We start from the raw sequence: 27,850 nt of genomic DNA, 5'->3' as shown, positions 1-27,850 counted from the left end.
ATGATAAGTCCAGGAAGGAAGGTGAGAACAGAAAGGAACTCCCAGCATCCATAAAGGAAAAGTTACCCCAGCATTAAGTCCAGAGGGGCAAGGTGATAGTCCAGAGTAGGAGGGGTATGGAGTTCCAAGCTAGAAACTGAAGCACAGACTGAAAAGATCAAACTGCTGGTTCGAATGCTGGGAAACAGCAATTCCTGACCTTATCACATTGGCCTGCCCTATTTCCTTTCTCTGTTAGCTCAACGTTTTTGTTTTTTTGTTTTTTTTTTTTAGGTTAGGCTCAGGTGATCACTTTATAAAAGAAGTTATTTTCTTTAAAATTCCACTATTTTTGTTTCTATTAATAAAAACACACCTGCTTGATTAAGGTACTGCCCCAGATCATACATCTTGCCTCTGCTTTCTTGATTACTGGTTTTTCCAAAATTTGTGCTCTCACCATTCAGCCTCTCTCTCTCTGAAAGTAAAATATTGTTGACTCCAAGTCAAGTGGAAAAAGCTCTAAAGTTGGTAGCTGGTGAGTCTGGTTTGAGTCCGTCTGCCTTCTAACTGCTGCAAGAATTTGGGCATTTCTTTATACAGGGTGTAACTTATTTGAAAACCTATAATGGAGATACTTACTATCATAGAACCCATTGTCAAAAAGATAAATTACATAATTAAAAATATTGTTTCAATATTTTCAAAAATAACTAATAATTATAGTAAGTTTTTTTGTACTTTTAAAAATACAAATGATTCAGTAGATTAAGCAATTCTAATTACTATACGAATAATGACTTTGTAGGTGTCTTAGAATACTGCCACTTAATGGTAGGCAGAAAGAGTGATAGGGACACAGAGTGAGTTTTAAAGCTGGCACAGGGACCCCAGGGCTCCTGGACTCCCAGCTCAGTACAATAGGCTTATTTATCTTTGATAGTTAAATACTCTTCAATGTTGTTTATATTAATTGGTATCACCAACTTCATTTAGATAATCATATAGAATCCAGTGCCTACTTATCACAAATTCCAAATTGATGGGTTACTATATTTATATGTGATATGGATGTTTATGAACAATCATTAAAGTCCCAATAGGTCAGTGTATACACAAAGACACCAGCATCATTCTGATCCCCAAATTCCAAGCTCTTCTGAACATTCAAATATTGGTCTTCTCTTCTTCAGCCACTCATATTTTTTTTAAGTTTTATTAACAATATTGAGTGCCTACTATGGACCAGAACAGAGCAGCACTGGGGATGCAGAGGTAAGCACAACCCTGCACCCTGGCTTAAGGGCTTCTCTAGCACAAATAATCACTTCACAGGGGTGGTTCTTTCACTTTTCCTCTGTGGAACTGTTGGACTCCTTTGTGACATTTCTTCATTCTGTGGTATCTCTCCCACAGAAGGCTTAGGCAGGTGTCCCCAACAAGTATATAGGCACTGGCTGGAGGGGTGACCAGGAGCCACACAGGGCCCCTTCCAATATCTAAGCCCCATCCAGCCTTGACACAACTGCCTGTCTTTATCATGTCCACCTCCATTAGAGAAAACCTCCAGTACTTCAGATAAAGTACATGCAGTCAAACACCAATTATGCACCAGGGTGAAGGCCTTTCCAAAAGGGATTGAGATCCATGATATTTAAGAGACATGGTTAGCAAGTGCCATAGAGATTCTACGACATTAGAGGAGGTATGTCCAAGGTTCAGAGGGATTCAGGAATTCTGACTCTGCTAAATACAGTTAATGACTTAAAATCTAGACCAAACCAATCTAGGTTTAGCTTTGAAGACAGGTTCTGTTTCTATGATAGTTTATTTTCTAATGTATAAACAGCAATAATCATCCAGTATGATTTTTAGTAAGCTCTTCTCACTAAGGACTTAGTTCTGTTATCAGAGAACAACAAGGGCAAGGTGCCTAGAAAAAAAATAGGAACTTTGGCATTAGGCCTAGATTTGAATCTGAACCTTACCTGAAATAGTTATTTAACCTGCTGAGAACTGTTCCTTAGTTAGAAAAGGAGAAAAAGGGTGAATTAAAATAAATACTGTGTGTGTATTTTGGGCATAATAAGTGACCCAAAATGGTATCTATTGTCATTACTATCATTGTACTTCTATGGTTGAAGTTAATATTGCTATAATTATAAATGTTTTCAAATTCCTTGAACTAAAAGCATCACCTCTGACAAGTATCACAATGTAAGCTTATATAGAAAGGACTTGGGTTTATACATTTAACCATTACTCCTTTTTTTTTTTTTTTTTTTTTTCGGTGCTGGGGATTGAACGCAGGGCGTTGGGCTTGCAAGGCATTGCAAGGCAAGCATTCTACCAACTGAGCTATCTCCCCAGCCCAACCATTACTCCTTTTTGAGAAGTTTCAAAATAAATTGAAAACCAGCGAAAGATATTGTGCTGATTATGCAAATTTGAATTTAATGCAGAGTATCTCATCCTCTGCAACAATCGTAACTTGTCTCCCACAAACACAACACTGAGATTTATGTGACTGGTTTTTGAACCACTAATTACAGCACCATAAAATGATTTGACTATATTTTACACCTGAAGATTGTCATTGCCATGGCCTTGAAAAGTCAATTTGACTAGGCTACAGTCCCCAGTTATTTCATCAAGCACTATCTAGGTGCCGCTGTGAAGACATTTTGTAGATGTGATTAAAGTCTATTATCAGTCCACGTTAAGTATGGGAGTTTGGCCTAGATTATCTAAGTGAGCCCGATTCATCACTTCAAAGGTCTTAGAAGCAGAGCTAAGACCTCTCTGAGGAAGCAGAAATTCCACCTGGGAACAGCAGTTTAAGTCTGTTCTTTAGAGTCCAGTCTTCCCTCTCTGAAGTTCTACCCTCCAGATTTCAGGTTTGCCTAATTTCCCTATAATTGTGTGAACTAATTCCTTACAATAAATCTCTTATTAATCTCCTATATAGTTCTGAATTTCTTTTTTTCTTTTTTCATTTCCATTGTAAGTATTTTAATTTTCTTCACTGACAACCCAAACAGGGAATTGACACAAAGCTGTTTTACTATTTTCGCTCCACTGTGATCATTCAAAGGCAATGAATATACTGTTAAGAATAAGGCATAGTGCATAGAACAGCTTGGCAGGTTAGTTTCAATCCATGAAAGTACCTCAATTCTCGACAAGGCAGAAGTGACAAATTTTAAGAGGCACTAAGAAAATGCTATCTAATCATCATCATCATCATCATCATATATAATAATGTGTTCACTACTAATTGTTTCTGTTAAGTAGATACTATTATCGCCATCCTGATTTTAGAAATGAGAAAACCAAGTCACGGTGTATTTACACAAAATTTATACAAAATCACCCAGCAGGTAACTTGGCTGGGATTTGTAAATTTTCCAAATCTGGTTAAATTCTGTCTGATATGACAATGAAATTTTTATTTTTCATTTTGAATTAAATCTAATTGACCCCACCTTGATATTTAAGGTTGAAATCACTCTACAGGGGTTTTCTTTATTCTGAATGAATTGAGTGATGTTCATATTTGCAAAGATGTGAATATGCTTTTATTTCCAGCATATTTCTCTATTTTGCTACATCTTTACTACCTTTGTTTCAAAAGGAAACAGATGAATGCAGATTCAATGACAACCTTCTTTTGTAAATCAATCTTCTTTTGTAACTTAAAAAGAAATATATTTAGCAGTTGCACATGAAAAAGAAAAGCTAAAACACTCATATCTAATTTGCACAAAATTGAAACCTTTACATACAAACAAATGATATTTCCCAGGAATTTAAAAGTGAATTTAGAAAGGTCTTACATTTTAGAAATGGACTTGCAGTATGAAATCGCTTTATCAAAATAGAGGCAGACATTGTCATTGCTTTGCCAATTGACAATCTAATTTTAAATGACTCAGCTATAAAATTTTCATAACTTCCCTCAGCAGTGTCTTAAAACTGATTTTTAAAACTAATAGTTTTTTGTCAAGTTTCATTTCATGCTGCTCTACTGTGAAAACCTATAAAACTAGAATAAAGGCACATACGCACAGGCTTTGAGAGCTAATTTGAAAATAAGAACCTGAAGGAAGCAGGATTTGAAACTAAACTCAGATTTCAATTTAACAGAAAACATTATTCATGACAAACTTTTCTAGGATGAAATGAAGTTCTTTAAAAAAAACTGCACTTTAGAAATGTTAAACATTTATTCATTTTCTCCTTGGGAGCTCTTTTCTTGAGGGTAGTAAGAATATGCACAAATAACCATAATTTTTGAGATCTAAATATTACACCCCAAAGTTCAAAGTCTTTTTTTCCACGTAGGTTAGGTACTATTGTAAAATAAATTAATTTTAATTACAAAGGACTAGTACCAATAGGTATCTGAGAATTATTACCATTTACTTGCAATAACAAACATGTGCTTTGATATTTTTATTTATTATTATAAAAACTTGAGTTTTCAATGAAGGCCTTTTTAACAGGACTATATTTGTAAAAATAAATTTACATCTAGCAGTTCTTTAAACTTAAACTAAAAATCATAGTAGAATAAAATGTCAAGCAAAAGAAAACGTCTGTGATATATCCATAAATATTTTCATGTAAACAAAAGCAAAGATCAACAAATTAAATATCTTTGTCAGCAACAGATACATAGATCAAAAAGGTTACTTTATTTTACTTCATGCTTCCATTGAACACAACTGGCATAAGCAGAGCAATAGGTATTAGATGAATTTTTACATTTCCCTCACATTTTTCAGGAAATTACATACAATAAAGAGATATCCTAGAGAGAGGTGTCTCTAGGAGAAAAGTAAGTAGAGCAAATAGGTTTCTAAAAGTCATGAATTAATTATTAAGTCATTCTTCTTGCTCTACTGTGAAACATACAATATGGTTTATCATAATTTTGCCAGTCAAAAGAAAGTAAAGCTAACACTGGCAAGATCCATACTAACACACATAGTGGCCAATCAGGCACAAACACATGTAGATTTTCCTCTCAATGTGGACTCCTCATGCACCAGGAGATAATGGTTTCCAACACAAAACAATTATTTTGAGATAAAACAGATAATATTTAAAGGATATATTTTCTTCAGGAGTGTTTTTTGGAAGTGTGCCCTAGGGACCACCTGAACCACAATCAGGCAATATGCTCAATAAAATAAAAATGTACATTCCTGGGCTCAAATACAGACCCTCCGTGGGTCAAGGGATCTGCATTGGTTCTCTTGCTTAGGAATACTTAAAACACTTATTAAAATTCAAATATCACTACCAAAGACTATTTGTGATTTCTCTAGACTTTTCCTTTTGACCACAAATATTTAATTATCTCTTTCATGCTTCTTATTTATTAGCCAGAAGGAAAAGAAAACAGCATCACTTCTGATTATGTCAGTCAGCAGTGATAAATAGTAGTGGTTTTCCTCCCCTCAAGAAAATATGGGGGAATAAGCAACAAGCAATTTTGCACCTAAATTTATTGAAGGTGCACCATAGTACTTTTCTTAAAGCTTTCGAAATGTATACAAACTTAAATGTTCAAAATGATTTGTAAACTTTCATCTGATCAAGATTATCCAGTGTAAAGAGAACTGCTCAGTGTTGTTGCTGAATTCTCACAAAAGCCCTCACAGTCTTCTCTCAGGGACAATGAGCATCTGAGCAGGCTCTCCTGAGCTCTCGGCAAGGGAGACACTGACAACTCAGTAGCACAAAAGCACCTATAGACTGCTCATCAAATGAGAAAACAAAGCACAGTCAACTCCAGTCACAAAAGTCTGAAGACCTACCAATATGTAAGATGACTACAGATCATGCCAACTTTCCTGAGAGAAAGCTGAATCTCAAATATCCTTATTAATATCTGCTTGAATCCAGTTTATGTTGACAATGGAAAGCAAAATACACATCAACATGCTACTAGTATCTACTGCAGTGTTTATGTCCTAAGAATCCCCATGGACAAAAACAATTTTATCTGTGGTTACAATAAATTAGAAATTAAAGAGGTAGGTGACTACCATCTGAAGATGACCCCACAACATTTTGAATAATATACTTGAGTCCCAGAAGAGTTCTTTAAATGGACAGTGAATTCCAAAACCATTGAAATTGCCAAGCAGGGTCTCCCAACATCCTAACTCCTTATACCAAGTCACCAGTTTTTAAGATAGTCATTTCTAAGAAATAACTAATGAAGTAAAATGTAAAGAAGTAATACTGGATACCAAAGAGTTATGCTGAAATCAGCTGAGCTCTTCAAATAGCTATACTCTCATAGGAAGGAAAAGCACATTGGAGTTGGATAAGACCCTAAAGATTCACCTAATCCAACTCTGGTTTTACAACTGAAGAAATAGACTGATTTTTTTCCAATGGCTCACAAAGCACTAAAATTCTGAAAAGATGCTATAAATCCATGGTTAAATTACCGATTTAGTCCATGATATAGCCAAGAGGACACATTTTCAGCCCTTATGGCCTTAGTCTGTAGTTCCATTCCAGTTGGCTATTATAAAGTATGCCAGTAGTAACGGGAGCTGACCAAAGCCCTGCATGCACCTGAGGAGAAAGATAGTCAGCAAGAGAAAAATAGTTTGAAACCCCAGATCTTCCCTACTAAAACCTGCTCTAGGCTCAGATCAGGGTTTATCTTTCTTCTTTGTGGTAGAAACACCTCTGAGTACATTCACAAAGTCTAGCTCTGTTAGGACAAGCATTGGGTGACAAAACTGTTTTGCCCAGAACATTTAGAACTAATACAGCTGGACCACTGGAAACCTCCAAACCCACAAGGGCAAGACCTACATATTATCTGTATTTAACTGCTCAATAATTGTTGGTTACTTGTTTTGCATACCAAAAAGTCACCTTATTGACTGATTTTCATGTTTATTTTTATCTTTAGATTTTTTAAGATCCATAAGTGATTTTATGTTTTCTATTTTCCAGACTTTCTGTTAGTTTCATATTTCTCTTGGTAATTAAAACATGAAGCTATTTTTAAAGAAAGCATTACAGTTAAAAAAAAAAATTTAAAGGATAGGCAGAGTTCCCTCATGACTATGAAACATTTATACTGAACAAAGTGTCTGTGTGGCACAGTGAAACAGTAGTCTCAGGATCTCAGCAGATGTTTGGATCCCAGCTCTACCACTAACCTTGGGCGGGATTTTAAGCCAAGTCATGTTTTCTTCATCTGTAAAAAGTTAAAAATAACATCTACCTTACAGAATGACATGAGGATCAAACGATACACAGTGCCTGGCACGTAGGTGTCCGTAAATGGTGGTAGTACTCCCTACTACACTCAGTGAGACTACTTGAGTAAAAGGAACTGCCACAGCCTTCACCAGCTATGCCCCACACTGCATTCCCCTTTGAATATGCAAGGGGTTCTGTTGCCCCAATCATTCCCTATTGCTCTGAAGAGTTGCTATTGTGCTTTGAAAGTTTTCTACATTTTTATGTTCTCTCTTTCAAAACTGTACATGCAGATAAAACATTTTTTTAAAAAATCATCTTCCTAGAAATGACAGTGCACATTTCCTGAAGCACAACATGTCATGTACAAAAACAATTCTGAAAAATATGACTGAATGAATTTGTACATTTTTTTTCTTAAAGTGCACCAAAGTAAATAGTAATGACCTTTAAAATGTCACTAACATCCTGGGGTTATTTTTAAAAATAAAACTAAATATTTACCAACTGAGATGTATGGGGGTTTTGGCTCCAATGTGATGGCAAGAAGCAGCAGTGTTGTCCAGAAAATAAGAATTGATAAATTCAACTAAGCATTCCTTAGCAGCATACAAAACACTAACAATTCAAGATAACTGCAGGCTCAATAAAGTACAATCCTGATTCCTGCCACACACACCAAAAAAAAAAAAAAAAAAAAAAAAAAAAAAAAAAAAAAAATTAGTCAATAAAACAATCTCCCCAGTCTAAACCAAGGATTTTTCTTGAACCCTGAAGGTAACATTTGTGATCACTTTCCTATTGTGTATCCTTGGTAACAGGATTACTATACTTTCTTTACACTGCACACACACACACACACACACACACACACACACACCTTATAAAACACAATAAAGTTTAAGTGGAAAAGCCATGTGAAAAAGTTCAAAGTCAATAAAGAACAATCATCACCCCAAATGACAGATAGCTCCAATATTCACACCACCGTCCGATGTTCCCCACACACATAGACAGCACTAGGACGTATCCGTCGCCTTGTGTGACCAGGGAGTTGTGGCAGAAACTTGAAGGACTTCGGCATCATGTCCAGGCAGGCGTCATGGAATTTCTTAATCCTCCAGTAGTAGATCAGTGGGTTCAATGCAGACTTGAGGTAGCAGAGCCAGAGTAGCCAGGTACTAATCTCAAAAAAGTTGTGCTTATAGTAAAAGTGCTTACTGAATGTTGCCACAAGGCTGTAAGTGGTGAATGGAGCCCAGCAGACAATGAAAACAGCAAAGAGAATCAAAATGGTGGTGAAGGCACGTGTTTTAAAGCCCATGTCAATGCTCATCTGGAAGGGCCTCTGTAGACTCATGAGACCCAGTTTGCTGGCCTGGCTGAGGCATATACCTTCAGGGTAGCTATGGATCCTCAAGGCATTGTGCCGAAGGGTGTTGAGTATGCCCATAAATGAATACAGTATCACCAGGAAAGGTATGAAAAAAGAAATGAGAGAAATCAAAATCACATAGGCCTGGTAACCGGGATTGGTTGTGTACCCGAACACACACTGGGGGGCTCGGGAAGGTATCTGCAGGTCAGGGTTTCCTACAGCCAAAGGAAAAGCTACACAAAAAGAAGTTGCCCAAGAAACTGCAATCAGAACTTTAGCCCTATATGGATTTAGCTTATCCTGCCTCTGGACTATAATAAGGAATCTATCAATGCTAATGATGAGTAGGATGGCAACTCCCTCTATCACAAACAACCAGAAAAACATAGCTGATACCCTACAGAAGAATTTCCCAAAAATCCATCTGGTAGTAAGAATAGTTACCAGAGCAAAGGGCATGTTCAGCACCGCAAGCAGCATATCTGCAAAAGCCAGGCTGGCAAGGAGGATGTTAATTGCAGATCGCATGGCTGCTTTTTGGTAAACCATGAGGCAAACAACCAAGTTCCCAAGGAAAGACACAAACAGAATAAATATCATGATAGCAGAAAGGATGATCTGGAGAGGCAAGCTCAGACTCTTAAAAACAGCTGGTGTTGGGGGCACACCTGTACTATTCACTGTCAAGGAACTGAAACCAGTGGGAGCCATGGTTTCAAAACTGTATCTAAGCAGTGGACCAATGCTGGGTGGCTGGAATGGTGGAGGGGCTGTAATATTCATGTGGGAGTTTTCATAAACTACAAATGTCGTGTTGGATGCCCCAGTATGGGACGAAGTCAACACTGCTGAGAAGACCATGGTTTCAGGAGGACGGTAGGTGCAGGCAGAGATGTGTGTGTTCTTCAAACATTTCAACACAGAACAGCAGTATCAGGTTCCACTGATGGACTTGGAAACACATTCTGGAAAATGGACAAAGGGTTCCATCTTCCACAGGAGTTCTTTTGCCTGAAAACAAGGCCAAAACATGAAAAGTAAGTGAGAAATAGCTTTGTAAATAACATTTGAGTTCTTACTTCATGAAGGATCAGTTTTGCTCTTTTTCATCCCTTGAAAATAAAGCCTCATCGGCATTAAAATATTGTTGCTCTGTTGTTTTACTCTGAGTCAACCATGATGGAAATTTCATGACATTCATATATAAAGTGAAAAGGATTTCAAAATGTATTACTGCCACAAAGACAAAAGTTATAACATCATTCATTGTTAACTTTTTAAAAATTTACAATAATGTTAATGGCCTTGCTATAGTTACTATTAATACACATTGTATTATATGGTTCTCTTAAGAGTACTAATTTTTTTAAGAGCTTTATACATAGTATTTGGGTTCATCCCAACAAACCCATACATGCAACTTTCTACCAATTTCTGCAACCCACAAGTTTTATGTAAGGGACTTTCTTAATCTATTATCTTACCAACCCATTTTCTCCCTTCTGTAGGTCTTTCCTAGAGAAGTAACTTTTACTTACAAAGAATTTTCTTTGCATTTCTGTGTAGACTTCAATAAACTCTTAAAAGATTAGGGGGAAAGACACAGAAGTTGAAATCAAAATTGTAATTTGCTCATTATATGGACTTAGAATTAAGTCATTGATTTTTATGGTAATTACCTAAAATCTCATATACTCATTTCTTGATATATGAAAGGTAGGCATCTCACTTGTGAGATCTCAGACTGAACACTGTAGTCAAATCATGGGCTCTCTACCATACCTGTGTCTATCCACAGTCCCCTTTCTCATTCAGTGCTGTCTTAATGAATAAGGTAAACAATGATCTGTTTGGTCAATATATCAATTTTACTACTTCCTCTCATTTTATGGCTTAATTTCTTTGCCCTTACTACATTTTATCCATCCTCGCATATTCACTGTGAGATGCAAACATTCCTGGATAAGATCCTACACTTTGCCAGTGGTTCTCAAACTTTATAACCACAAAGGGATCAGTGGGGAGGGAGTAAAGGTGTTGAAGGGCTTTACCATAATTACCATCCAAACACATATATCATTAAGAATAAAACTGCTTACTATATAAATCAGCCTCAATACAAGTCTACCTCCCGAGAAAAATTATAAATAGACAAATATATATCAAGTCTAATATAACAGCTAAAGTTATGTTTGACCAACTGTGTTAAAATATGTTTAAAAAAACATATACCATCCTTCAGTAGTACACAGTTTAAAATACTTAGTTTCCTCATGGCTGGGGGAATAGCCCTGTGGTATAGCAAGAGGCCTTAGGTTCAATCCCCAATACCCCAAAAATAAAAAATTAAAAGTAAAATCTAAAATAAAAGTTTCCTTGACTATGCTGAAGAACAAAATTTAAAAAATGGAATGAAACTAAAGCACGAGCTTAATTTAAAAGGTGCTTTTTAAGTTGCTATATTTGTATATGTAGCCACAATGTCTTTTCTACCATCAAGCTTCCCCTTACTATAAAAACTTCTAACTCAATTCATTTAGTTAGTCATCAAATATTTATGGAAGAGCCTACTATATTTCAGGCACTAAAGAGAAAATAATTAGCAAACAGTTCTGGATTTCTGGTTTGAAAGGGTGGACTGGGCTAGGACTGGAGATGTGGTTCAGGGGTAGAGCACTTGCCCATGGCATGAGGCCCTGGGTTCAACTCCCAGCAGCCACGCCCCAAAAAAGGTAGACTCACAACAAACACTGCATCCCCCAAATCACAACAAAGTGACAGTTAATGGATTTTTAAAAACAAATTGTGCAAACCCAAAGGACAAAAGGTATGAATAAAAGATACATCTGCAGACAGAAATTTTTTTTAAAAATGTTCTAAGGCAAAAAGCAAATAGTGTGAAGATTACTAACTTAACAAAGAAGAAGAGAAAACAATGTATCCTTAATCCTTTTAAGGTAATGTGCTTTGAGGAAGATAAACCCCCCCTGTAAACCCCAAAGAAGCTACGGAAATCAGTTACCACAGAAAGTCCACATGGAGCTAAACACCGGAAAAATGACAGAAAATCAAAAAATCAGAAATGATCGAAACCACCCTCCAGGTCTGGGTCTCCTCTCCTCTGTGCCATCGTGTGAAAGCATCAATCTCCATTCCAGTAGACCAAGTCTGGCAGAACTGAACTTGGTAAGCACCAAACTAAAAAGTATCAGTGTGGGCTGCAAACAAGGGGATCAAGTCGCTGTCTAGAAAACATTCAGCATGAGAACCTCGCTCCCTTGTCCACCCTGGAGGATCCAGAGGACAATGCCTTGGCCAAGGTTTTGAGAAATACATTGGTTGAGAAGATCACCAGCATCTTTGAAGATCTCTGCAAGAGCTTCTCTGCAGGTCAGGAATGACAGTGGGCACTATTACCACCTAGAAATGGGATACTGGGATTGAATGGGGATGACAGCATCCCAGAGTGTCACAGACTGACAGCACAAGGTGAGCATGTTTACCATAACAGGCAACCGGGTGAAAACCTGTAGTCAGAATAGTTTGACTTGCAGAGATCTTTGGTGTTTCTAGAAACAATTAAAAACCTAATAGATCTACATAGGATGAAAACCTACTTGATCAACATAAGATGAAAACCTAAAAAACAGAAAAATGCAGCCTCTCAATACATTCTCAAACTTGATCCAATACACAGTCCTATAGCCCTGTGAGTAAAAGGAAGCCAGGTCTTTGAAGGAAGCACCTTGCTACATAGCCATATTTTTAATGTTTTTATTTGCTCTTTTTAGATATACCTGACAGTAGAATGTATTTTAAGATATTATACATATATGGAGTATAACTTATTCTAATTAACTTCCCATTCTTGTGGTTGAACATGATGTGGAGTTAACACAGGTCATGTACTCACATATGAAACAGCCATATATTTAAACAGTAAATCTTCCTCTCAGTCTTCCCCCAAAACACCTGCAGTTAATTACCAGGGTGAATGTACACTGGAGAAGAGAAAATATTCAGAATTTTGTGGGATTGTTGAATATGACTCTGAACACTCATTCCAGGAGTGTATTGTGGTACTGGGTTTCACTGACCAGAGCAGGTGTTTAAAGAAATCACATAATTAATGGGTTATGGGCTCAGTTCCAACTCCCAGGCATCCCAGAACTCATGTCTTGTTTATTGTGCCTAGTTTTGAAATGTAGAGTTGGTACAGACATAATTGTGGATTCTCACTGGTATCCTAATCTGAAGTAAGGGCTATAAAGGCGTAATGTTCAAATGCAAACCTCTAGAACTACCTCTACCTGTGAAAATAACAAGCAAAAGCACTATTTCATTCCTATAGGGATAGAAGAGATTAGGATCACCATTAAGGACTTGAAGGATGAAGATCTTGCCAACTACATCCCCATTCAATTTGCCTAATTGATCTTGCAGAAAATGGACAGATTTGGGAGAGCATAAATGCTGTACCAGATGTGGTGTCATTGTTGAGGCAAATCAACATATTCCCTGGCATCTGGCACATAACTAATGATCTGTCAAGTTCTGCTTTTTTCTTTATATGTGTTAGCAAAGACTACCTGAAGTCATTTGCTTCCTACTATTCTACTAGGACCCTGTCAACTCTCCCAACACGCTGACATAATACACTGACAGGGACCTTGATTGCCACTCCTTTCCTCAGAATGCCATGCTGTCCAGTCATATGCTGAATGAATAGTAAGTAGTACTATTGGAAATTTACATGTGTGTCAGAGGGTGGAGAAATTCCTAGAAATATTCAGAGGCTCTTGATCTTTGTAAGTGTTCTTAGGGATCTAATAATGTCACACTATCTCTTCCAAAATGATATCTTCCTCTTCCTATCACTAAAAAAAGAGGCACAGAATGTAGTTGGTGTTTTTTGTTTTTTTTTCCTTGAGGTAATATACACCTCACCTCACTTGGATGTTATTCTGACCCATTTATCACAAAACTTGAAAAGCTGCCAGGTTTGAATAAGTAATAAACAAGACTCAAAAATAGGTCCAGGTTCCTGTGAAAGCTATTCTTTCATTTGGCCTATATGATTCAACAAATTCACTGGTGTTTTAAATGTCTGCGACAGATAAGGATGGTATATGGTATCTGATAGGCACTCTACAGCTGAATCACAGTACAGATATTTAGATTTTTGGAACAAAATTTTGTAAGATGAGCACTCCATTTGAACTTGCTCTCCAAAGCCACAAAAATGAAGAGTGCACAGGACATTAAAACTTAAGTGGAGATTCCATATGTGAAATCATGACTGGCAAATCCTGTGGGCACAGATGGGTAACCTGAGCAAGTAGCTTCAATTTTCATAACTCCTACTCTTTTAATACATTGAGCCTCTCTTTAAACTTAACCTGTGGCCTCACTGAGGGTTTCTTTATGACCAGTTAACTAAAGAAGAAGAAAATTCAGGTCTGATTTAAAGATGGTATTATAAAATATGCTGGTGCCACTCAAGAGTAAAAAGTTGTAGAGTTTGGAATTGTGGTTCAATGGTAGAGCGCTTGTCTGGCATGTGCAAGGCACTGGGTTAAATTCTCAGCACCACATATGAATAATATGAATAAAGGTCGGTCAACATCTAAAAATAAAAATTAAAAAAAAGAACAAAGAGTTGTAGCATGACAGTACTCCTTGGGAGCCCTGAAGGACATACAAAGGGAAAAAATCCAACTAGGCAAGACTTTGACCTGGATACCTGGTTATTCTTTTTTTTAAGGAGATAGATCAGAGGTGCATAAGTACAATCACTCATGAATGGGGGTTAATGTTTGGGCTGACTGGTCATTTCAAGCACACTGAATAGCAACCTCAGAGAAAAGGACTTAAGTATCAGCCAGATGACTAAATTTATGGAGATCAATCAATCTCCTTCTCTAGTCACCCCTGTTCTTCACTAAAGGGCTCATGAGTGACATGGCCATGGCGGAAGGGAAGTACGTTGTACATGAGCTCAGCAACATGTTTCATGTGTCTACTCACCAAATCCAATCTAGCACAGTCACTGAGTACTCATAAGAGATCAAAGTTCAACTTACTGGATATGGCATCATCTCCTGGAGACACGTCAGGCATCTGGTAGCTCGTTGATTATAAAGATTACTTCCATTATTGGAGACTTTGCTCTTATTAGAGTACACCCATATCCTGGGTAATTTTGCCAAATTAAACCATCAAGCATAATGTCAGCATGTTTAATATCCTGTGCCTCCTTCATTGCACACAATATCCTGTGTATACCAGAGGAAAATAGTCAGGAAGTTCATACTCACTACAATTACACTTTTGGAATAAAGAGTAAGAACTAAAAAACAAAGCATTTAGAATTTTCAGTATCCAGAAGCATAAAGGAAAAGATATAGCAAGATACTTAGTACTTAAAGAAGCAATGCTTATTCTTAGAGAATGACCATTTTTCTCCTGTGTTTTGTTAGGAAATATAACGTAAAAATTTGTCTTAAGCTCTTTGAGTGCATGTTAGTTATTTAAAATTTCAGAGAAACTCTACGAAATTATTGTTATTATTAAATTCACTATTAAAAGGATAAGAAAACTGTTCCATAGGGAGGTCAAATAACTTGCCCAGGGTCACACAACTAATGATGGGTAAAACTGGGACTTAAACCCAAGAAGTTTGCTCTTAGTCATTGCTCTATACTGCTAAAACTGTGAATAATGTACAGAAATGTTACAAGTACAAGAAAAATAAAACACCTAGTTTGTTTTCACTTACATCACATAAATTTTCAAAGACATTATTAAATTTCAAAAGTAGCTACAACAGATTTAGAAATGTATTTGATTGAGAAATTAATCACAATTATGTCTGTATTTTAATGAAGACATTCATGTAAATGTTGGGCTTGATGTCTTGATTACAAATGTTTAGGCCTGCCAAGAAATCTCTGACATATGGAATCTAAATATGCATAGGAAATTCAGACTTTTTGTTTCCAAAAATAAGATTCAATTAAAAAAGAATTTTAACAGTGCTGAATTTGCTCAGTGATTCCCAGTGTAAATGTCAACAATATTATGTGGTACAAATACAATTAAGTTCCAAAGTAATGAAATTAGTTTTCACATGTGGTCTCTAAAGTTAGAATGACCATCTTTTAAGCACAACCTCACATGAAACAACAGAAAGGGAAATTCTAAAATCCTAATAAAAGTAAGTACTTAAGGAAAGATTTCTTGATACCAAGTGTTTCAGTGCCCAATAAGATTTCCTGATGCTGTAGTAATAGAAATGCTAGCTGGTTTTCAGAGAAGAGTTTCACATATCCAAATGTTCAGGGTTTCCATAAAACTCCGCAAGCAGCTCTCATCAAAACTGGGAATGCAGAGAGGAACAAAAAAGTGGGACAGCTGCATGAACTACAGTCAACTAAACAGGACTTCTTTTCTAATCGCTTCACCATCGCCATTTCTTCAAGATGTTTTTCCTCTCCTCTTTCACCTCCCTTTCCCCACTCCCCGCTTTTATTTTTTGCTGTATGATCTTATTCTGAGCCCTGAAAGTTTTCAAAACCAACCTCCATTTCCAGTCTCAGATATGAGACCACCCTTGGATCTACACACATGCTGAAGTATACTGGCCTTGCCAGCTCTATTACTGCATCTCTGTCTCCTCTAGGAGAATCTTGCTAGCCTTCTCAGGCCAATTTAGACCCCCAAGTGGCACAATATTCAGAGTGCAAGCTAAATGCAGTGTCTCACTATCAGTTTTCTCTACCATGACTCAGGTTGCCATTCTTAAAAAAAGGACGAGAGCTCCACCCTATGGCCCATACCCTTAGAAATAAAGTCATTATGTAAAAGTCTGCCTTGATGTTAAAATTCATCAGGTTGCCTCTGTGTACATGTTTGTGTGTGTGTGTGTGTGTGTGTGTATAAAATTTTTAAAATCCCTTATAGCTCAATAGATATGTTCTCTTTATATGCTGTTTGACTTGAATCAGATCCTATATTTTCTCTTCCTTTCATGTGCATTTATAATGTGTGTATGCATGCATGTATATATGCATATGTATATAAACAGTAAAATAGTCACCAAATTGACAAAAAGGATTTATTTTCTGATAGCAAACTAAGGAAGCAAAATATGTTCTCCATATTCATTCCTGGTTTTGTAAAAAATTTTTCACATTAAACCAATACTGATCTGTATTTTTCTGTCACGCTTTTCTTGTTTCCTGTGTAAAATTCCTCTAGGATGCAGGCCACAATCTATCTTATTTATAACCTATCAGCCCTATCATAAAGCTATGCACTCAAAAAAAAAAAAAAAACTATGCACTCTACACATAATTAAAATGCTATCAGTAATCATGTATTTGTATTACCCTCCCTTCAACCATTGAGACCAGAGTGAGAAGCAAACCACAGACTGAAGATCTTCTCTAAAACAGTGCAAGCAAAAGATATGGGCTCAAGTTTCTGAGGGCTCCCAGCAGAGACCTCTGTCTGTTACCATCTCCAGTCCTAGCACAACATCCCTAAACCAACGCGCTTCACTGATCATGTTCTGAAGTCTTTATTCCAGTTGCTGGGAAGGTTTCAGCAGCAACACTTCAAAACAATTGCTTCTTTCTTCCTTCCATAAGCAAAGTGAACACATACTGAACTGCTTATATAGACTAGAAGAGAACTAAAATAATAGCCCCCAAGTGTTAGAGCAGATTCATTACTGACATAGTAGAACAAACAGGAAGGATTTGAAATATTGTCTTTACTCAAACTCTCCACTTTTATCTTGAACAAAGTAAAAGCCTAAGAGAAAGGAGAGTTCTGATGTAAGCTTAGGGAGCATATCTCCTTGCTGGCCAGAGGCTACGCTTGAGGAGAAGAGGTGTCACACCATTGTCCTCCTCTGTGATCTGTCATACTCTTAGCCAAGAATTATTTTACTTGGCCTTCAAGGTTTACTCCCTCTGTTGCCATCTTTCCTCTGATTCAAGTATGAAAGTAACCTGAAAACTAACAGAGGAGAAAGAAGATGAATCGAACATAAATCCCTATCCATTGCCTATATTAGACCCTTACCATATGTCTAAAGATTCTAATTAGCAAGGGGGAAAGGTCCACAAAGGACACAGAAGGATGGAAGCAAATATATTCTGAGTATCCTGAATTCTGGAAATAAAGCAGCAGCTCAAATCTCATCTTTATTTCATTAAAAACAAAAGCAATCACTTTCATTGTGCATCTTTTGTTACAATTTTAAAAATAGCTAACAAATATATTTACATTGCTAAAGTAATGTCCACAATTTTTTCAGCTGAATTCTGTTAATCTTTCACTTACCCACCCATAAGTAGAGCAAAAAGAAGCTTTGAATAAACTAACCAAAAAATGAATGTGCAATGATAAAGTGCAGTGGGTGGGGTAGAGAAGGGTTCATTTAAAGTTATTTAATTTGTTTAATTATTTATTTTTTATCGAACCAGGGTTTTGTGCATGCTAAGCACATGTTCTACCACTGAGCTATCCCCCTAGCCCTTGTCCTTTTGTTGTTGTTGTTTTAAATAAAAACAAAATCATCACTGTGTCAAATTCTCACTGATTTCTATGGTATAGTCAACTTAAAACCTGTGCTCAATAAAGCTTATGGGAAAAAATGCTCTAGGCATATTTTCAACATGAACTATATATAGACAATGTTCTATTTATAACTGTTTCATTCCTAATACATTTCTAATTTCAATCAGAACAATCACCACAAAAGAGAAGAATTTTCTCAGTATGTTCAAAGGAACATTCAGTTTTTCCACGGACACTTAAAAAAATTAAATTAAGTAAGAGGATTTATTTGCATTCATGTTTGCTCTTTCCAACAAATACTAAGAAGAAATTAAATGTTAGCAAGTGACTTCTGATGGCAATTAAAACTGAAACTCAAATGGGAAGAAAGGTCAGCACTTAATAGAAAAGTAAACTAATAGTAATTAAAAACTAGAAAAATGTACTTTTTAAGTGGCTAATACAAGATTAACCTTTTGGAATCTTTCGAGAAATGCAAAAAGAAAAAAATGTGCCCCGTGGATGATGAGTTTTGCTCATATTCCTTTTGTTGTCTATTTCTATTTCTTATTCTGTAGTTTGCATTCACTAGGTCATTGTTCTACTGAGGATCTTTACCTGCCTCAAAACTATTACTGACCAAAAAAATAGTTGATTTAATTTCATCAGCTTTTAATAGTTCACAGACACATTACTTACAACCACTGACATTTCTCATGATGCTGTTTGACTGCAAATTCAACACTTAGTAGGAAATACCAAGTTTTATTAGATAATGAACCCCAAATCTTAAGACAAATTATATGCCAGTCTACATCTATAACTGATTTGTTAAAACTTGAAAATCTCCTTCTATCGTCTTAGTTTATTTTCTGTTGCTGTTACAGAATACTCCAGACAGAGTGATTTGTAAAGGGAATGGGCTTACTTTGGCTACTGATTCTGGAGTAGCCTCTCAAAGCTGTGCTCCTTTCCAGGTATTCCCCAGAAGGTTGGTAGTTTAAGGACATGGTTCAGACAAGGGGTTCCTGCTGCTTCAACTCATGGTGAAAAGTGGAAGGGCAAGCAGACCCATGTGACAGAGAACAAACATAAACTCGTAGGTTACCAATCCAGTGCCACTGGAGTGCAAACTCACTCACTCCTACAAAATACCACTTATCCCTCTTTGAGCACACAAAACCAGTGACTCAGTACTGTGAATTTTACCTCTAAAAAATTCTTTAACTTTTTCCCCTCCTGCTTACTGCTATGACCATGTTCCTGAACCCCAGCCCTTTTGATTTATTTTTTAAGTTTTGAGACAGAGTCTCCTAAGCTGCCCAGGCTGGCTTGAACTTGCAATCTTTCGGCCTCAGACTTCCCAGTCTCTGGCACTACAGGTACATGCCCAGTCGCTTTTATTATTTTTATGAGAAGGTAAAAATAATTAACTTGAATCACAGGAATATTTTCAATTTGTTTGAAAGAAAAAATAAAACCATGCCTCAAGGAAATTCCAATACAGTAAACCCTAACTCTATGAATATTTTTTTATAGCTGAGCGAGTAACCCAACTAACACTGAGCTTAGTGCATGAACTTAACCACCTCTATGATAGACATATTTTAACAAGTACTATTCATTTTCCTAGTTTCTTTAATTTATGCTGTAATGTCATTAAAGACACAGATGTGTACGATACATGGTTGACGGGCTTTCTCCATGACTGGTCTGCTACTGTGCATCTTTAGAGCTCCCCAAAGACTACACAAAGATAGGTTCTGAACGGCTTGCTTCTCTCACTGGGATCCATGGTTTTCTCTGGGAGTTAGTGAACTCTATTGAAGCAACTCTACAGCACATATTTCCAGGACGTTTCCAATGCTTATATATTCACAGGCTAATGGGGACAAGTGTAGGTGGATGTTTTGCCCCCACCTCCACCACTCCAATCAAACTGTTCCAACATCTGCTTCTGATGCTTCCTCTAGTTTCTAATGTCTTTAGCTTCCACGTGCCCTCATGGGTGCTTCTACTTCTTGTAGTGCAGGCTGTTGTTGCTCTAGGAAGGACTTCATAGCACTAGTAATTTGCTACTCTCTCCTTTTCCTGTATTTTCTATCTCTTATCATTTCACCCTCTTTGGTCTAAATGATAGGGTCTTTAATATGAAGCCAGTTGGTATCTTTGTTCATTGGACCTGCTTCTTCCTCATTGCTTGCAAAAATAAAAAAATTAGCAAGTCTGCTGTATCATCTGGGAATTTACTCTTCAAAGGGTGGTCCACAGACCAGCAGCATCTGCACCACTGGAAGCTTGTTGGAAATGCAGAATATCTGGCTCCAGACGTACTGAATTAGAATCTGCATTTTAAAAAGATCCTGAAGTGATTCCCAAGCACATTACAGAGAAGAAATGATTCAGGGGTCTTTGGTAAGTTGTTTTCAGCTGTCAAACCTCTAGAGCTCTACTTATAGATTAAATGCTATTCTAGCCTAAGGAAATGTAAAAGGCCATGACTTGTTTCTCCCTGCCAGTAAATTGGGAAGCACCATCATCAATAATAATGAATCCAGCTATAAAAATGGAGCTGTCCATACCTGTGCTCTGGGAACAGTGTTTGAATATATATAACAAATACTAAGATAATGGAGAAATTCAAGGGAAGTATAGAAAAAAATATTTTCCCACTGATTTGTTCACATTCTCACTTGTTATTAGGTGCAGGAAACACTGGAGAAATGCAAATAACCTTTATATCATATTTTCATATGAACTGATTCTTCATAATCAATTTACAGGTGGACACAGTAAATTAGTTTTAAATCGATTATGGAATCTTTTTGATCCAACTTAAATATAGTGTCTCCATGATTTAGAATAACATCTATATATTAGAATCTCAGTCAGAGCCAAACCAAGTAATATGTATTTTTAAACCTTTTGTTTTGTGATAATTGTAGATTCACATGCCGTTTTCAGAAACAATACTTATATCCTACCTATCCAGTTTCCACAAGTTTCTTGCCAAACTATCCAAAATACCACCATCAAGATATTGACAATGGACAGTCAAGACACAGTTCTGTAACTGCAAGGATCACCCCTGTTATCCTTTTAAGGATACACCCTTCCGTCCCACTCCCCCACCATTCCTGACCCCTGACAACCATTGATCTAATCCATTATTGATGTCTATAAGTCTATCATTTTAAGAATTTAATACAATCATACAGTATGTGATCTTTTGAGACCGGCATTTTCACTTAGCATAATTTTGTTGAGATTCATTCAAGCTGTTTTATGCATCAGTAGTTTGTTCCTATTTCTTGCTGAATAATATTCCACACATCAACAACAGTTTAACCACTGGGAGACATAAGAATTGTTTACAGCTTTTGTAAACAATATATAAAGCTTCTGTGAACATTTGATATGAATTTTGGTGTAAATAGAAGTTTTGCTTTCTCTGGATAAATGCCCAAGAATTCAATTCCTGGATCATTAGGTAAATGCATATTAATTTTATAAGAAACTGCCAAAGTGTTTTCCAGAGTAGCTGTTCTACTTTACAGTCCCTCCACCAATATATGAGCAATTCAGTTTCGCTATGTTCTCACTAGCGTTTAGCAATGCCTGTGTTTTGAATTTTAGCCATCAAGGCAGGTGAGCCCTCACACACCCTGGGAACTCACTGCTCTGCTATTCCTCAGTTTCCAAGGAAACTGAGGCAGTTTCTGTGGGCAGCCTTCCTTCCTTCAACCTTCCAGAAATGTCCAGTGCTTACTTGTCGTATGATATTCAAACAGAAGAACCTGGGAAGAACAAGGTAGTTTCCTCCTCACTAAAGCAAAATTTCCAATGTATTTATTTTTTTATATGTCTGTACTCTTAAAAATTTGTTCTTTTTAGATATACATGACAGTAGAATGTATTTTGACATATTATACACACATGGAGCATAACTTCCCATTACTGGGGTTGTATACAGTGTGGAGTTACACTGGTTGTGTATTCATATATGAACACAGGAACGTAATGTCTGATCCAACACACATTTTTAATGTTATTTCTGGTGCAAGAAGAAAAGGAAAGAAGAATGATAGTCATAGTTATATATACAAATGGACTTCCAGACATCTTCTACTATTTATAACACGCCACCTTGTGGTCATTTAATGACTGTTGGGGACAAACAAGCAAAAAACCAAACCAATAAAATAGGATCAGCATTGGTGGTAACAATTCGTAAAAGTATTTTTTATGTCTCACAGAATAAATATATAGATATAGACATCTTTATTAGATACATGTATCTTAAAATACCTACTATGGCCTACTATGGTCTTCAGAAAATAAGATGCAAACTTAAAAAAAAAAAATCTTCCGTCGTAGAAATATTCTCAAAGTTCATGCTAAGAAACCACTGAACCCATCTGTTTTTATTCTCTTTTTTAAAAAATCTCTGCAAAATATGAATGGAGAGAAAAATCACTCTGCCATAAAAAGCATTTCATTTCTCATCTTATAGATATATATACACATTCTTGGGTCTCACCTACAAGTTTGCTTTACCTTTGAGATGTCTTCTGTTGTTTGATCTTTATCTGTGAGCAGTAGCTATGGTCGATTAACATAAGCGTGAGCCACAAGGACGGGATAAGAACATCTACATGTGTCCACTAGATATTACATTTGAATCAAAACAAAGTCTTATTTGAAGATTTGATAGCTCTAGTATTATTTATGCTAATTCAAAGCAAATATATTTTATGTACTATGACATTCAATGGTACTCAGAAAATAGTCCCTAGACTTATTCCTGCCAACTTTATATTAAAAAATACATTATATACATATGTATGTAATTATATTCTTTGTATGTGCATGTGCACATACATACCTAGCAACTTTTCAACCAAATAAGAAAAATGTTTCATATTTATCACTGCTGGTTTAGTGCTACATGTAAGCATTTCCCACTCAAATCGCATTCCTTTTCTTATTGGTTTCTTTTCCTGACAGTGGAGAATACCACAGATATCATTCTTGTAAAAACATTTTTGTATAATTTCTCCTAAAAGTGAGCTAAAAGTGAAAAATCTCCACCACTCTGCTATTCCTACTTAACAGTCATATGAATTTGTGCCAGTTTCAGAGTTGCCAATTTTCACTTAACAAAACTCTGTCATATCCATCATGTCTTAAACAAAAACACTGCCTCTCATCCTCTCTCTACTCCCTTTACCTTTATTAGTAACAATAACCAATTAATGCCAGCCTGGGGTTAATATTCATCAAGTACTTACTTAGTGCTTTCATATTAGCTAAACACCACTCTGCACTCTTTACAAAAATCAGTATGATTAATAGCTCTAGAAGATGGGCATCATAACTGTCCTCTTATAGATGAGAAAGCTGAGCAACAAAGTAATTAGATACCTTTCCCAGGATCACACAGCTAGTAAACAGTAGAGTTAGGATTAACACTCAGGAAACCTGGCTCTGGTCTGGGAATCATCGTCACATTTAGGGGGAAAAAGTCTTATTCAAGAATATATGAAAAAATTAAGATGTGCAATTTTACCTACCATTTCCATAGTCCTCATTATTATTATGTACCAGTCCTTGGCATATATTATTAATCCTGAAAAACAGCCCCAAAGGTACAAGCTATTTCTCCAAGATACAAAGAGGGTGGCTTCCAGCACTGGTGGGAACCCAGGGCAGAACCCAGGGCAGAACCCAGGGCAGCCTGGCTCCAAAGTTTCTATTCTTTTCAAAATGCTTTGCTGCCTCTCTCATCTTCCTAAGAAGAAAAAAGGGACTCTAATTTCATTAACATACCAATTTGCAATGTTAAAAGTGTTGTTCCTAGATGTGTCCAACACCCCTGGGCTTACACCTTGAAGGTTTTATTTTGAGACCAGCCTTCTCCAAAGACTTCCATTTTTCTTCAGAACACCATTCCCTGAAGACTTGTGGCAGCATGAGAAAAGACACTGTGCTTTATGCAGAGTTGATGAAATAACCAAAAATAAATATAGGGCAGTGACTAAAACAAGGACATTTCTGTGAGTAAAATTATACTTCCTAAACTAAAAGAACCAAAGTGTGCCTAACATAAGGAAAATTTCACTGTTCCTCATCCTTAGACACTATTTTCATAATGCTGACTAAAATTTGAGTTGTCTGGATGATTTCTTGAAATCCAAACACTTGGTTAGAGTAAAATAAACTATGTGAATGGAGAATGCTTTAGATTTTCTAAATTTTTATGTGCATACTTTAGAACTCTGAAGTCAGTCTAACACTAACTCTTAAACTTCTTCAAACTGCAGCTGCTAAGGTTGCCACTCAGCATTTAAATGATGCTTCCAGAGATGAGAATAATTTAACTTCATGTGTGGAAAGCAAGACATATAATTCCCCTTTTACATTTGTGGAGATTTATGAAACAGGTACTTAACTCCCAACAAATACGGTACATTACAAAGGAAAATGTGATCTTAAAACAGTGATATGGATAGATGTGAGAAAGAAGATAATGACTCAAAATGGGATGTCTCTGATCCAACTTACAGGAGGAATCTAAAATGGTCAAATTCAAATTGAAGAAGCAGAAAATAGAATGGTGGTTGCCAGGGGATGAAGGGAGGGAGAAATGTTTGTTATACAAGATGAATATGTTCTAAAGATCCATTGTACAACATAATACTTAAGAGTTTACAATATGGCATTGTATATTTTAATATTTTAAGGTGACAGCTCTCCTGTGAAGTGTGCTTACACACTTACACACACACACACACACACACACACAGACAAATCAATACAAAATGAAAGTTTTGGAGGTGATGGATATACTTAGGGCCTTGGTTGTAGTAACAGAATCTCAGGTATACACATATGTCCAAACCCATCAACATGTATACTTCTAAAAGCTACCAATAATGTGAGCAATTTTTTGTATATCAATTATACCTCAATAAATCTATTAAAAAACCAAACACAAAAATAAAAATGAGATCCCCTATGACCTTGAACCTAAATGAAATAATATAAATGAATAAGCAGGCAAACTATTCGTTTTGATTAATAGCTGAACACAGCATGACATAAGCAAACATTCTTCAAGGCTCTCAGTCTCTGTCTCTTTATCACTTTTTTAATGTAATTTGCTTCACATTAGTAAGGACCATACAATATACCAAATACCATGAATAAAAACATGAAATTAAATTAAAATTTAAAAAATAAGAAATAGCAACCCTTACTTTCAAAAGTCTTGAAACTTTATATAATGGAAAAAACAATTTTTTAAGTCCATTAATGTAATAACTACTTATCTTCAGATGTATGAATTATTTAAGAGTGTTAAATATTAAAATTCTTTAAAATTCATGAAAAAATAATGATTTTAACAGGTAAATCATAAGTAGATGAGGCAAAAGACCAACCATCATTTGAAAGAGCATTCTGTAACAGTAAAATAAAAAGTAAAATTAAAATACAGTATTACTCTTTGCCAAGCAAATTTTCAAAGGTTTAAAAAGATGAAAATAATTCCAGCAGATTGATACTCCACTAAGGTAAACACAATGTAACAGTAATCCAGGAAGCTATATCAACGCCCTTAAAAACATTCCCAGGGACTTCCTACTCGCAAAGAAAGACAAGTTTGTGGCACACCAACACTCCCACCAAGAACCACCGGTACACCAAATAGTTTTGATAATCATCTTTGAAGACAGCTAAGAACTCCAAAGCAGGGAAGAACTTGAGAGGCCAAGACCTCAGAGAGAAGAATATGAAGAGGTATGGTAGCCCTGTAATCTGTGATGCTTTTCCCCTGAGTCATGAGCCAATTCTAAAATATCAGCTCAGAGGTTTTCTCAAGGCAGCTGAGAAGCTACGAGCCTGAAAAGTGGCAGCTGAGAGGCTTAAAGGCAGCTGAGAAGCCTGAAAATTGTGCAGAAGAGGCAGCTGGGAATCTGAGAAGATAAAGCAGAGCCACCCAAGGGGCTGGAAGCTGGGGCCAGTGCTCTTGGGAGGAGACAGCAATGACTTCTGAAGGACTTCACTCTTGGAACAGGAACAGGCAGAAAGTGAAAAGGCCTCACAACAACCAAACACTACCCTCTAATTAGCTGAAGTTAAGTGTCTTCACTGAACCTTCCTAATCGAATTTATTTTTAAAACACAAACAGGATGTCAAAAGCACTTGCTGCAAAGGAAAGATGGATAAGTTGATCAGAAACATCATTATGAGAACAAAAAGGCAAAGCGAGAAGCAGAAGAGCAATCACAAAACTGATAAAGGTCTCTTGGAAATACACTTTTTAAATGCCAGTAAATTTATATAAAAAAGACAATCCAGTTGAAATATGAGCAAAGAACCTGAACAAAAACCTCACAAAGATATCTAAATAACCAGAGAACAAACAAAACCCACGTTAAACATAAGGGAATGTTCCCTCACTGCTCTTGGAAATTCAAATAAAATTAAAATCTCACAAAGACACAAAATCCAAAAAAATGTCTAAACCTTAGTGCTAAACAACAACAGAAAATACTGAGGAGGTGGTGCAAATAGAACTTTCACACGCTGCTTTGGGAGTACAAATCGGTAACTGTTTTGCCATCTCTGGTCAATTGTAGTCGAGCCTACTCTAACACACCAAATCCACTCCAGAGAAAATCTACATTGAACAAAATGCACACACTGAGCACCAAAAGTCAAGTACAAGTATATTCCTAGCAGTACTGTTTGAAATAACCAAATATTGGCACAGGAAAAATGTTCGCTAGTAGATCTGATAAATAAATGTGATCTATTCACATAATAAAATAAGACATAGGTATGAAGACGAACAAACTACTCCAACACACCGCATGGATGAATCTCACCAAAATATAAACACATATATATAATATTCAATCTACAAAAAATTCAAACAGTGGCAATATTAATCTATGGTGTTAGTGGTTACCTTTGGGGAAGAGTAGAATTAATGAGAGGGAAGGAACTTCTGGGAGGTTCTAGGGGCTCCTGGGAGGCTATAATGGTCTCTCTTGATCTGTGCAGTGGTTACACATATGTATTCATTTTATTCAAATTTCACTGAGCTGGGCTAGGACATAGCTCAGTGGCAAAGCATCTGCCTCACATTTACAAAGCCCTGAGTTCGACCCCCAGATCCAAAATGAAAAACAAAAAATTTTACTGAGCTATGTCCTATTAAGGATTGTGCATTTTCCTGTCTGTGTGTAAAACTTCAACAAAAGTTCATCTAAAACAGAAATATTAAAATTTTCAAAAATATTACTTTTCAGAAAATATCCTTAAGAAATATTTTATAATATTCTTTAAAACTTTATATAGTTAAAATACATGTAAAATATTCAAGATTTTGGATCAGGCAAAGAATTTATATAGGGCACTAAAACAGCAAAACATAAAAGAAAAAACATTGGTAAACTGGACATCATCAAAGTTCAAAATTTGAGTGTTTCAGAAGGCATTAAGAAAATGGAAAGTAATTGACTAAAAGTACTTGTGAAACACATATTAAATAAAAGACTTGCATCCAAACCTTACAAAGAACATTTGTAACAATAGTATTTAAACAATCCAATCAAAAAATGAAGAAAATGTGTTAATAGACACCAAAGAATATATATAAAGGACTAATAAACACATGA

At 36.2% G+C, this 27,850-nt stretch overlaps 1 protein-coding gene across 4 annotated transcripts in view; it reads right to left on the bottom strand.

The window, feature by feature from the left end:
* Window positions 1–7,949: 7,949 nt before the first annotated feature.
* Window positions 7,950–27,850, bottom strand: part of Gpr63 (G protein-coupled receptor 63) — a 38,158-nt gene continuing 18,257 nt past the window's right edge. For 2 of the 4 annotated variants that reach the window (XM_047558647.1, XM_047558649.1), the window contains exon 2: window positions 7,950–9,607. In XM_047558647.1, the coding sequence (XP_047414603.1) occupies window positions 8,198–9,457 (1,260 nt within the window). In that variant the 5' untranslated portion in view covers window positions 9,458–9,607 and the 3' untranslated portion in view covers window positions 7,950–8,197. Of the gene's footprint in view, window positions 9,608–14,679; window positions 14,872–15,870; window positions 15,975–27,850 lie in introns of those variants that run through there. The other 2 variants (XM_047558648.1, XM_047558650.1) reach the window with 2 other exon arrangements.

This window comes from Sciurus carolinensis, chromosome 7 (genome assembly GCF_902686445.1).
Source record: "Sciurus carolinensis chromosome 7, mSciCar1.2, whole genome shotgun sequence".
In the NCBI taxonomy this organism is placed as follows: Eukaryota; Metazoa; Chordata; class Mammalia; order Rodentia; family Sciuridae; genus Sciurus; species Sciurus carolinensis.
Note: the sequence above shows the minus strand (reverse complement) of the source record. Positions and strands in the feature narration are given on the sequence as shown.